This window comes from Trachemys scripta, chromosome 4, assembly GCF_013100865.1.
Source record: "Trachemys scripta elegans isolate TJP31775 chromosome 4, CAS_Tse_1.0, whole genome shotgun sequence".
Lineage (NCBI taxonomy): Eukaryota > Metazoa > Chordata > Testudines > Emydidae > Trachemys > Trachemys scripta.
In genome coordinates this window covers 122,540,407-122,553,091 of record NC_048301.1, presented here as the reverse complement: position 1 = coordinate 122,553,091, position 12,685 = coordinate 122,540,407, and the positions used below count along the sequence as shown (strand labels likewise).

The window sequence follows — 12,685 nt, the reverse complement described above, 5'->3', positions numbered from 1 at the left end:
AGCTTTCCAGAAGGGACAGCTTAGAGCTTTAAGCATCAGGTTTGAAATCACTTAGATTCCTTGGAACTATATGTTTGAATTCCAGTAGGGTAAAAAAAAACAAAAAACCAAACACCTTCATCCATCTGAGAAAATTCCATGCAGGTTTAATGAAGTGTCCTCTGGGCAAAACCCTCTTCACTCTACAGGGAAATTAAGGAAGCCACAAAACTTTCCATGAAAATGGTGCTGGGGGTGCTAAGAGGTGGCCTATGAATCTTTGGCCAAACTTTTCCCCTTTCTACGCTATTGTGGAGGGGGCTGGTTCACTGTGCGTGTCCTTTTCCAAAAGGAGCTGCATGGCTGGGGCTTCTAATATAAATATTAAGAAACATTCTTAATAATGAAGGAGACATTGCTCCACACACCTCTGAAGTGCAGCTACCAGTGGATGGAGGGTGAGCAGACAACTGATGGAGGTTGTAGTCATCAGTTGGCTCTTACTTACATTGTAAGCTCTTTGGGGAAGGGACTAGTTTTTTGTTCTCTGTGCACAGTGGGGCCTTGATCCTTGTAGGGCCTAGAGGCCCAAATCGCCCATACAAATAATAGCAATAACTGGCATTATCTTCTCCATCGTTCTTAGTGTAAACTCTCAGGATCAGGGATTGTGTCTGTCTGTGTGCTTATATGTATATCCTGGCAAAGGCAGGGCCATGAAGAGCATACCATTCGTATGGTGCTCCTGGCTGCAAAGTGACGTACACACCGAAGGTATTTATTATTATTTATTTCTCTTTTCAGAATGTAACAAAAGCAGTAGCAGAAGAAAAACCCAAAGCTCCCACTACCCAGGAGATTGAACAGATAATCAACAGTTACAATGCCAAGGTTACAAATTGCTTCGTGATGAAGCTGGTATGTATTTTATTCATCTGTCTACATTACTTCAGGCACAAAGGGCAGGCTTTTAATTCTGGCTTCAGCAGTGACTAGGCCTTGCGCTGAGCCTTTGCACAGGGGTGAAGTTCACCCGACATGGATAGCTCCAAAAATCTTTGATTCATCTGCCAAACAGCAGCAGGAAATCCGGTTCTACTGCGAGGAAAACACACCGACAGAGGGTATAAATGCATAGAAGACACAACTGCATTTGTAAAGGGCAGACAATCAGATGATGTGGTAACTGCATCAGTTACCAGTACAGGGACTGCTTGCCTGGCATTTGAACCGCAGTATGACAAATGAATTCTGAGTATAGCATTTGTATTAACCTGTTTGAGCAGTTGTCTTCTCCTGAAACTCTTAAGGCTACAGACTGGCCTGAATCAAAAACTTGGGTCTAAACAGGGGGAAGAGAGGGGCAGCATTTGAATCTGGATTTTAACTTTGACTGTGCCCAAGGCTGCTGTTATGCAAGTAGGAGAACAGCGTAAGCTCTTTGGGGCAGAGCCTGTGTCGATACAGCCCCTATCCCAAGGGGTCCCAATCACTGCTTGGTGGGTCAGGGCACTACTGTACTGCTAATTGATGGGAGTATGAAACATGCTGGGTAAAAAAATTCAGAAGCATTTAAGTGCCTTGGGAGCCTAATTCACTTAATGAGACTTAAGCTCCTACATCATAAAAGTGCTTTTGAAATTTGTACTCACTGGATAAGACCTCAGTAGAGCAAAGCACTTAAATCCAGTCTTAAGCAACTTGCTGACTTTTCAGTAGCCACTATGTACATTGAATTAGCTGCTTCTCGGCTTCTGCCTTGGAGACAAGTGTCGATGGTAAAAAAAAAAAAAAAAAAAAAAAAAAAAAAAGTCCACCATCCTGCCAGGCTCCCTCAGTGGGAGTCTCGGGAAAGGCTAAATACTGTGCCATGGAGACTGAGCTCGCTGCTTAGCCCTGCTGGTGAGGTGTGGCTGAGATAAGGAGGAAAATGTGCATTGCCGGTATCTGTGCTGTCCAGGCCTGATCCAAAAGCCCACTATACTGGTGGAAAGATTCCCATTAACGTCAGTGGACTTTGAATCAGGCCTGGTCTGTCCTACGGATAACACAGGGCTTCGGTCTCGAGGGCTGTCACTTATTTCAGCACCTAAAGTGCTTATTCACCAGCCTTATTTGTACCCGGGTCCGTTTGGCGTGAGCCACCGCACAGTTCAGACGATGGTTCTATGATTATTATTTTTTTCCAGTGGGGGAATTTTCAGAGTAATTTCGATGTCCAGCCAATGATTTGCCACACATAGATCAGGCTGTATTGTTCTTGCTTAGATGAATCATGTTAACTAGAAAGCTGCATCACTGCAGTTCAGCAGCTGTTTGTTACACAGCCTATTTGGTGACATCGAGCCCTTGGGGAAGCAGATGTGCCATTCTGTTCCACCACGGTCAAACTTTTAAACAAAGTTGTGGGACCCCTAGTAATTTGCTTACAGTTCCAGCCATTGATTGCAGCCTTGTTTACTGCTTTGAAAAAACAACCATGTAAACCAAATCCTGTTGGTAAGTCTTGGGAGGCCAAGAGAATGGCTGTGTTCACAAAGGAGATTTAACAAAAGGAGCAAATTTCACAAGTTCCCATAGATCAGAGCGAAGGAGGTTTTAAAAACAGAAATAATAGAGATTTTACAATTTCAGAGACCAGAGTTCAGTTGTTTATGGTTTTCCGGTAGCTTGTCAGTTTGTGAAAACAAGCCCCAAGTTGTCTTTAAACAGACGTCACTTATGACTGAAGTGAACAAAAACTACTGCAGGAGCCCTTTACCGTAGCCAGGGAGTCATCAAAGGGATCTTTTTCCGTCTCCTAACTTTTGTGATCCATGAATTAACATTGGAGTAGCCTGGGTTCCAAAGGAGTTATTTATTCTTGGATCATTTGCTTTTAAGGCAAATGGGCCATCTTTTGCCTGTAACCTGTGCAGTCCTGGGACTCTGTAGCAACTAACGTCAGCCCCGACTGACAGCTGTGAAGCAGTACCTGAGTAATCCGTTCCAGAGGTTCTCATCTTTCAGAGTTTTATAGCCTGGCACCCACGGTGTTGTCCATGCTTAACCAGGGTTAGATTTCTCATGTAGTCTGTGTAAAGGGCCTTAATCTCCCGATTTGGCCCAGGATGGTGAAAATCTCATGAAATTTCCATCATTTAAGATGGAGAGCTGCAAGATTTCAACTACTTGGAGCTAAAACCTTATGAAAACAGCCTGCCTATCCAACTCAACCCCCGGAAACCCTAGTTCAGATGCTTATACGTTCTGTCTCCTTTAACTGGAGATGGCTTTAGAGAGAAGTGTCATTGCAGGCACAAACGGTATTTAATGTCAGTTAGTTTCCATAACTCTTCTCTGTAGCAGGAACAGTTTACACAGGATGAGACAGCCAAGGGGCGGGGAAGAATCTTAGGGCATTATTGAATCGTAAGGAACAGGAAGAATTCTGTAGTGACTAAACCTAAATTGCTAGTTCCTTTTACATTATTAATAGGCAAGTTTCAAGCACTATAGAAAGTCAGCTCACCCTGTCTACCACTGCGTTAAGTACTGCAAAACCCCCTTCAGCTGGGGGTGGGAAATACTGGCATTAGCTGAAAACCTGTCTTGCCCCATGAGAGCTCATTGAAACTTGACTTTCGTTATCTCCTCTGCCGTAGAATGAGGATGGCACTTACACGGGCTTCATTAAAGTGCACTTGAAACTGCGCCGGCCTGTGACAGTGCCAGCAGGGATTCGGCCACAGTCTATCTACGATGCCCTCAAGGAGGTGAATCTGGCTGATATGACGGACAAGAGAACGTCCTTCTACTTGCCGCTGGATGCAGTCAAGCAGCTGCACATCAGCAGCACGACCACGGTCAGCGAGGTGATCCAGGGGCTCCTCAAGAAGTTCATGGTGGTGGACAACCCTCAGAAGTTTGCACTTTTCAAGGAGATGCAGAGAGATGGGCAAGGTGAGTTCACGCCCTTCTGAGCAACCAGTCCAATGGGGGCTCAGTGCAGAGAGGGGAATTCCCAGATGCTTCTCCTCTCTGCCACAGTTGGTAAGATTGTAATTTGCGTTACAGTAGAGGCCTTAACTGAGCAAGGTGCTGCACATACAAACAGCCCCTGCCCCAAAGACTGACAAAGGGACGATAGTCTTACAGGTGTGGGGTGGGATAGCTCAGTGGAGGGGGGAGGGATAGCTAAACCCAGGATTGTGAGTTCAATCCTTGAGGGGACCATTTAGGGATCTGGGGCAAAAAAATTGGTCCTGCTAGTGAAGGCAGGGGACTGGACTTGATGACCTTTCAAGGTCCCTTCCAGTTCTGTGAGATATGGAGATATTATATAATATAAATATAGGTATATTAGGTGGGGAACTGAGGACCAGAAAGATCAAGTGACTTGACCAAGCTCACAGAGAGAGTCAGTGGCAGACCTGGGCAATGAACCGAAATCTGTGGAGTCCCAGTCCAGTGCCTAAACCATAAAGCCATCTTTCCTCTCATTCATAAGTGTCATTCCTAATAGCAGAGCTGTCAGAAGCAATGCTTTCCCAAGGGAAGATCTGCTTTGCTGTGCGGCGTTCTTACTAATGCATTCATCAGGGAAGAGTTATAATAGCCAACCCGTGTATATGTGGCCTTCCACCACACTGATCCTGACTTCTTGTGGTCATTTGTTGCAGGAGTTAGGGGAGGCCTGGCCCAAATCTAATTTAGATAATCAAATAAGCCTAACAAATTCCCCCTGCAATTGTTGGATAAGTCACTCCCTGCCCTAAGCTGGGTGGAGCATTTCTGTGACCAGGTACACACTTGCCGCCTTGCAGCAGGGGCTGCGTAGAGTCGGTACATAATCTTACTTGCTGTGCTGTGTTCAGGGTGAAAGGAGCTATATAGAGATTACAGGACAGAACGCTTTGCAGCCTCTCGGGTGTTGGGAGGATGAATACATTGAAGATGGTAAAGTGCTCAGATATTACAGAGAGGGGGGCTATTTAGGAACCTAAGGAAGGTTTAATTACTGTTCTGCAGCATACTAAGTCCCTGGGCAATATTTGCCTTCCCACTGTGTAGTAAAAATATCACCCTACTGCCTTATTCTGCTTCAGGGCCAGCCCCCGTTGGCTAAGGCAGGAGTCATTGTTTCATCGCTAAACAAGTAATGTTCACTGGTGCATACACAAGCTCTAATTTCCAGCACCACAAGTAGCTCCCGCTTAAGTTACAGGGTCTTGTGTCAGAGCTGAGATGCCAATATGGCCACCTTTGTGGAATACAAGCTGTTGTAACAGAAGCTAGGAGCTGCTACTTACTGGCTGGCATGAGTGCCTGGGTGTACCTAGCTTGTGAGCCCCCTATAGCCTGAGCTAAATTGAGTTGTTGCCATAGGTGGAGACAACTCCTAGCGAAGTCAATGGAAATTTAGTCATTTATAATACAGGCCTTTCAGTTCAGTTATAGCAGACTGCTTTGTTCTTTAAAAATATCATGTACTAAATTTTGATACCGTGGAGGCTCAAAATCTCCTCAGGGTGACTCATCCCTTTGAGTTGGACACCCACCTGCATGGAATTCAGTCTTTCCCACGTGGTCCTGTCAGCCCTGGGGGCTCTGCTATGCACAGCACTTTTCCAAACAGTGTGTACCCTAGTGTCCCTGGCTTCTGTGTATCAACACTGATTTTTGACAGTGCCTTATCTTTGGTACTTGCAAAATATTATTGTCATTCTAATTGACTCATATAGACTTCTGGAGTTTTAACCTTAGCAGAATCATCATGACCCACTCACCCTTATAAACAAGATATTTACGTTAAAAGTGTATTTATAAATTGGCAAGGAGTGCAGCTGCTCTGAATGGACTTGTCGCGCTTTCTCTTTTCCTCCTCTAGTCCCATGGTTCATAATTATGTCATCTGCCTCTCCACTGTCCACTCCCCAAAAAAATCCACCATCACAGGAAGCTGAACTACTTTGGCACTATAAACTGTCATGGCAAGACAGTCTTGGTGCAAAACAGTGTAGGAGACTGGGTGGGAATTTCAAAAGCATGTGAGGGAGTTAGGTGCCCTGTTCCCACTGAAATTCCAGGGGATTTGGGTGTATTGCTGCCCCTTTGTCTGTTAAAATCTCCCCCCCACACACACACCCAACAGGGGGCTAAACAGCATAGTTTTGGGATGGTACAGATTGGAAGGTGGGATTGGGATGAGGGCCAACTCAATGAATTTATGTACATCACACTAAGCAACTTCCAGTCTACCTGTGCCTGGTTGTGTTGGCCAGTGGGGTGGGCTCTTCCTACTGATAGTTTGTGTTTACATAGAGCCTTTCATTGAAGGGTCTCACAGCCCTTGGGCCAAGACTTTCTAAACTGGGTGCATAACATTAAGCTTCTAAATCCTAATGTAGTAGCCTAAACAAGTGGCCTGATTTTTAAAAAGGGCAGAGCCCTCTGCAGCTCCTGTTGACATTGATAGAACTGCAGGATCTTCACTCCTTTGGAAAACAAGGCCACTTGACTAGGCACCTAAATAGGGCTTTTGGGGGCTTCACTTCAGACACTCAGTGCTGAGTATGTTGTTCATGAAGAGTGTTAATTAAGCTTCACAGCACATTCAGCTTGAAGCTGGGGGGGGGGGGGGGCTTACACCAGCTAACCTAGATGTGTGACCAGATTCAGCTGCACTGGTGAAGTCTGTCCCTGGCAGCTGTCTGTATCTACACTGATTCTAATTTCCTTAATCTGGACAGAACTTTTACTCAACCTCACATAGCTAATCAGCAGCAGACCTAGTATCTAGGGGTTGTGACTTTCAATCATTTGCTTTAACCACTAGTCTGCGCAGCCTCACCCTTTCTAAACACCTTTGCTGGAGATGGTACGTCCCGTAGTGACTCTTAATAATAAAGTCCAGCTCAAGATGCCTTAGAACCTATGCTGTATTTGTTCAGTAACTTCTTGAGCATCTTCCTGCCCTTGATCCTAAAGAATCTCTCTCTTCCTCCCTGCAGTTCTCTTCCAGAAGCTCTCTCTAACGGAATACCCCTTGTATCTCCGGCTGCTGGCTGGACCTGACACAGATGTTCTCAGTTTTGTGCTGAAGGAAAATGAAACGGGGGAAGTTGAGGTATGTCTGGGAGTCTTTCCCTTAGCTCTCACACCAATGTTAATAGCTTTACAAAAACACAGGGCCTTGTTAAACAAACCCGTGAGACTTACTGCAGTAGAAACACAACTTGATTTTTTTTTTTTTTTGCTGGAGGACAAGAGGGAGCAAGTTTACTTTCCTTGTGTTACAGTTTGATCATCCAAAACACTGAATTAGACTCCAACCTTCCACTTAAGAATAAATATTCAAGCATCTCAAAGGATTCCTTGAGCTTAGCCTGTGTTTTTCAGAACCTTTTAGTCAATCAGTTTAGTGCAGAAAACTTTGTGTTTTTTAAAAACCTGATCTGTAAAAAGTGCTGTGGCCTGTTTGATGTTTTTAGACCATAATCCATTTGTTGGTTGTTTGTTTATAGAACTAAGCAATGCAGTTCTACAGTTAATCCTCAGAGTAGATTAGCTAAATGGAGCCATAGCTAATCCACCGATTTTAAAATAGAGGCCTATGCTATGCTGTATAATAAACCTACAGCCTCCTACGGCTTCATATGCCACACAGTACAGCAACTTAGAACTTCAGAGAGTGTTCAAGCTAAACCTCAGGACTACCACCTGTGCTGAAGATGAATCTGTCAGCTGCTAAGGAGTATAGGGCATTGACACATAGTCAAGTAGTTCAGATTCTAACCACAAGAGAGCAGTCCTGCCAAGGAGAGATCAAAAAAGCAGAATTAAGTGTATCTAAATTCCAAAATTATGGTCTAGCTGTCAGTATTTCTCAGGGATACTTCCTGACATGCATTATTGGAAAATTGAAATTTTTCATTTTGTCTAAACTGCCCATTTCCCACAGTTTTGGTTTTGATTAAAATGTTTGGTTTGAAAAATTCCCGACCCACTCTATCAGGGGAACGATACTTGCAGAGTCTAGGTGCAAGGCCAGTTAACTAGATCTTTCTGTATATAGAAATCTAACTAACTGACCTTGCCAGGTAGCATGTGTCTTTTCCTCTGATTTTCAAGACGAGCACTGAGCTGCACAATACACCCCAGTGTGTATATGTTACAGGCAAGCAGAGGGGAGGTGGTATTCTGTCTGCTCATCTCACTTTGTTTTTGCTTTCTTTGCAGTGGGATGCATTCTCTATCCCAGAGCTACAAAATTTCTTAATGATACTGGACAGAGAGGAAAAAGACAAAATTCAGCAAGTACAAAAGAAGTACAGCAAGTTTAAACAAAGACTGGAGGAGACTTTGAAAGAAGCAGGAGGAAAACCTGGATAACCAAACACAAAGCACATATAGTACCAGACTAAACTAGATATTTTTTAAAAGAGACTTCTCAGGACACCTCAGATTTGTCTGACCCTTTCTCCCTGTTCCTCTGTCTGAGGAATGACGCACCCCACAAAGAGACAAGCGTTGCATTTCTTTTCCCTCAGACGTTATCGCTGGATCACAGCCCGTCAGTAAAGAATGGAAAGCCTCGATTTAAATCTGCAGGCCCTTAATAAACCAAATAGAGCTGCTGCTTAGCTTTCAGTTGTCGCATTGAGTCGCCGAGCAGAGAAACTTCATGGCAACGGCTGAATGTTAAATAAATAGGAATATCTACTGGGTTATTGTGTTGGGCAGGATAGAACTGCATTTCTTTCACCCTCCTCCCACCAACTTGCCTGCTGGCTTTGTTTTAAGATGCTGCGGCTGCCTTGTGTGTGATTGTGTTGTGTAGTTCCGTCATTTCATAAGTTAGGTGGCGCCACAGGAAGCAGCAGATAAAGCAACAGGGGTTGGTTGCACCAGATCGTGTGCATGTTGCAGCTCTCGATGATGCCAAAACAGATTGTTGCACAATTCTAAGATATCTACTGAAACATAAAAAGTCAGATGCCAAGAAGGCTCCAAGTCCACCATAGTCTTTCCACTAGGTTTTATTGGGATTTTAGATAACCTTCATTCTAGGGAATTTTTTTAAAAAGATAAAGTAGGCTGAGTGTGAAAGTAGGATTGTTTGGTCAGCCAGTCTCCGCATGGGAGCAAATGTTCCCTCATGCTGAGTGCGGCTATTCTGTGTATTGCCAGTTTCCTACTCAGGGACCAATGTTTTACACATTTACTCTTTTTACATGCAAGATGGTTGAGGTGGGAACATGGATGATGGTTCAGTTCAGAACCCTTCAAAACTGGAGCATAATCTCCAGCCATGCAGAAGAACAGCAACTGCCCAGTCTCCTGCAGCTTGTCTCCGATTATCCTCTCCCCTCTTGTTCTTGCACCCACACCCAACCACCCACAGAGCCTCCACATCCTCCCACTGTCTTCCTTCTGCACGTAGATGAGAGGCTGCTAGGTTCCCTGTATGACTGCCACCCCGCCACGTGTGGTGCTTAGAGCTGGGAGAATGCAACAAGAATGTCATTACTCCCCTTTCTAAGAGCAACAGCTTAGCCTTTTACAGTTAGATATTGCTGCAGCTGGAGACAACACAGTTACTGCTATTAATCCAGTCCTAGCTCCTGGTTACACACACCTCCATGTGGCTGGTATAGGGTTCCCCCTGTTAAAGGATGCCAACTTAAAAATTACACTTCTGTCTGGAAAGCTTTAATCTAAGGTGTTACTTTTAACAGGTTATTTTTCCAGTGTTTCCTCTTAATGCATCGGATTAAGCACTTTGTGTGTAGTCGGTTTCACTCTTTCCCTTATCTGCATAGATCCTTCGCACAGCAACAAAGGGATGTGTGAAAAGGAAGGAAACCTGATGGTAAAGCCATGAAAAGGGGTAGGTGCAGCTGGAACACCTGAAATGACTATCTGAGTTGAAAGCATCCCTTGAAACTTGTTATATGGTGAAATGATTCCACTTCAGAGGTCTGAGTCCACTAGATGCAAAGTGATGACAGAAGGCAATTTTAAGAGTCAGATTTACCTCAGTGCCTTTTTTTAAGTGTAAAATCTTTACTGTAAAGCTAATGAGGATCATCGGTTGGGAAGGGCTTTTCTGAGAGGCCTCAGTCACCTTTTCCCTCTGCCTGTTCTCTGAAGTACTGTAGGGATGAAGCTGATTTTGTGGGGGGGAGGAGGAAGGAATTGTCAGTTTCCCCCCAAGGTGACTATATGCTTGTTTTGTTTTTTTCCAGTTTTATATCTAAGCATGTTTTAAACGGGAGAAAGTGACCGCACCGTTTAGCAAGCCTGCCACTGTGTAGAGATGCCACTTTGTGTCACAGCTGGTAGCTTATGTTTTAGCTAGTAGCACAGACGGGTTTGATAATAGGGCTGCAGAGCAGGGAAAGGCACCTAGTTGTACTGTATTCCTTCCCCAGGTGACCTTTAACAACCGTGAGGTAGCAGAGACAGCCTCAGGAAATCACAGGCTTTGTGGGTGTTTGCCCACTTGTAAAATGGGGAGAATACTTACTGACTTCACAAGTACACTGTGAGGTCAATAAGTAATTAGCCCTTAGTGCTTTAGACCTTGAAAGCATTCTGTACAAATATTGACTGAGCAGAAAGAAGAAGCACACTGTAAAATGTCATTGGTTCTGAGAAGCAAGATCCAAATTTTTTTAAATTTCATCTCACTGGCTAGAAGTTTTATGGGTGTTTTTACTGATTATTATTTTTTTTTTCCTTCAGTGACCATCCCACACTCTGGACCCCCAGCATGTCTTTAAGGTTTTGTAGAAGGCATGGCTTCTTATGCAATTACGGTGAATGCTGCTGAAAACCTCCTGCAAAGAGGGAGGGCTGTTTTTGTTTTTGTTGGCTAGGGGGCATTTAAAAAGGAAAAACCTTGAAACTCTGGTGCAAAGCACAGTCAAGTGACCTGTGCCAAAGGCTTTAGACATTAGCAAAGGCCCCCTTCCTTCAGATACGCAAAATACTGCTGGCAGTGCCTTTGGTTAGTAGTGTGTTGCCTAGTGTACGTGTGAAATTTGTCAGCTGTACAACCTGTAAAAACTATGTATAGAATGGAATAGTAAAGCTTCTGTGGCACAGTGAAATGCATTTTTGCAATGCTGTAATTTATTTTTTACTACTCCCTGTTAATTCTGTGGTATTTTTTTTTTAAAAGTCACTCAGCTTTTATGGAAGTTCTGAAACTTGGTTCCGATGCAAACAGTGTAAGAGAAAGATAATAAAACAGTCAACGATTAAGAAGAATTGTGTCTGTTCTATTTAAAGTTGTCTGGTGCCCTCCGTGTTTAAAGGGGATCTGAGTGTAAGGTCATTAGTGTTTATAAAACATGTTTAAGCTTTTCCCTTATTGAAGTTAGTCAGCAGTTTATAAGAGACTATGAAGCTCATTGCAAGACAAGAGCCTTAAAATAAACAGTCCCCTTTTGTATTTACACCAAATTTTGCAATTAAGTGCAGGATTTGGGTCCAATGTGGTCTATTACACTGTCAAAACTCAATATGGGGGCGGGGGGGAGAGAGAAGGGATGCGGACAACTGAAAATGTTTTTAAACTACTAAAGGTATGAATTCTAGGCCATGATGTGCTGGAATAGGCTTTGTTTAGTTGTTAGACTGCTTTTATTAACAAAAAAAAAAAAAAGCATGTTAAAGATTATCTTACAAGCCAGCCATTTGGTAACCCATTAGAACGCTTTAGTAAAATATCTGGAAGAAGACGACATTTGAGATTTTTATTTTAAAAAATTTGAACAGCTAAAACAATTACATTCTTTGGATGAAATCCTGGGCTCATGAAAGTCAACAGCAAAATTCCCATTGACTTAAAGGGGAGCAGGATTTCACCCTCAGCTGTAGGCAGAACTGGTTATAAATAATGAGATTTGAATACTTCTTACACTAGACATATTTACTTCTTCCGGCTAAGCTTTGGAGCCTTCTCCAGCCCTTGAATATATTTCCGATGTAGCTGGTATTCCTCTGCAATATAACCAAGAATCCAACTTAAGTATATCCCAGAGCTAGGTTTTATAATCAAAACATTTACCTTTTATAACTGACACCGTCCATGTCAGCTCAAACTTACCAAGCAGCAACTTGGCAAGATGGTTGATTTGGTTGCCTTGAATCTGGACCTGGACTCTGTCCTTTGTCCCAGGTAGTGTGTTAATAGTGGCGCTGGCCTGTACTCTTTGCTGGAGAGTGTTGGCAACTAATTGCGGGTCTAGGCCATACAGTTCAAGATTCTTAATAATGGTCACCTGTGGATTTTAGCCATTGTCACAAGAAAATAATCCACAAAGTGAAAATCTACCACCACCTATGTAAGAACAGCAGTTATGACCCTGTCCTGCTTTTCTGATTAGAACTGGGCATTAAGAGTTTCCCCATTAGCGTCACATCATAAGCTCATATACAAAATTTCCGATCGATTAAATACAATCTGTTCTAATTTATAACGCCCCCCCTCCACCTACATATATACATATAAAAGCACAGCTGGAGGCAAAATATCAAAGAATTCCCCCCACAAACAATCATTTGTTTGCACTTAAGCACTGTGATGTGCTTGATAATTTCTATGCCAGGGCTGTGTTAAGAATTTTAACATCTTTAATGCACACTAATCCTTAGAGTTCTAACCTGCAGGATTGAGTGACAGCCGGTGCTCATTAGCACAGAACTACACCAGAGT

The 12,685-nt window shown here is 43.4% G+C and overlaps 2 protein-coding genes across 8 annotated transcripts in view; one reads left to right on the top strand and one right to left on the bottom strand.

The window, feature by feature from the left end:
- The window catches only part of RASSF5 (Ras association domain family member 5), a 97,911-nt gene extending 86,682 nt beyond the window's left edge, over positions 1-11,229 (top strand). For 3 of the 4 annotated variants that reach the window (XM_034767142.1, XM_034767143.1, XM_034767144.1), the window contains 4 exons: positions 784-897; positions 3,624-3,921; positions 6,972-7,087; positions 8,200-11,229. In XM_034767142.1, the coding sequence (XP_034623033.1) occupies positions 784-897; positions 3,624-3,921; positions 6,972-7,087; positions 8,200-8,352 (681 nt within the window). In that variant the 3' untranslated portion in view covers positions 8,353-11,229. The remainder of the gene's footprint in view (positions 1-783; positions 898-3,623; positions 3,922-6,971; positions 7,088-8,199) is intronic. The other variant, XR_004645345.1, reaches the window with a different exon arrangement.
- EIF2D (eukaryotic translation initiation factor 2D) overlaps positions 753-12,685 on the bottom strand; it is a 37,019-nt gene continuing 25,086 nt past the window's right edge. The window contains exons 14-16 of one of the 4 annotated variants that reach the window (XM_034767139.1): positions 12,077-12,251; positions 11,889-11,970; positions 753-1,077 (exon numbers count right to left, since the gene is read on the bottom strand). In XM_034767139.1, the coding sequence (XP_034623030.1) occupies positions 11,900-11,970; positions 12,077-12,251 (246 nt within the window). In that variant the 3' untranslated portion in view covers positions 753-1,077; positions 11,889-11,899. Of the gene's footprint in view, positions 1,078-11,591; positions 11,971-12,037; positions 12,252-12,685 lie in introns of those variants that run through there. The other 3 variants (XM_034767137.1, XM_034767140.1, XM_034767138.1) reach the window with 3 other exon arrangements.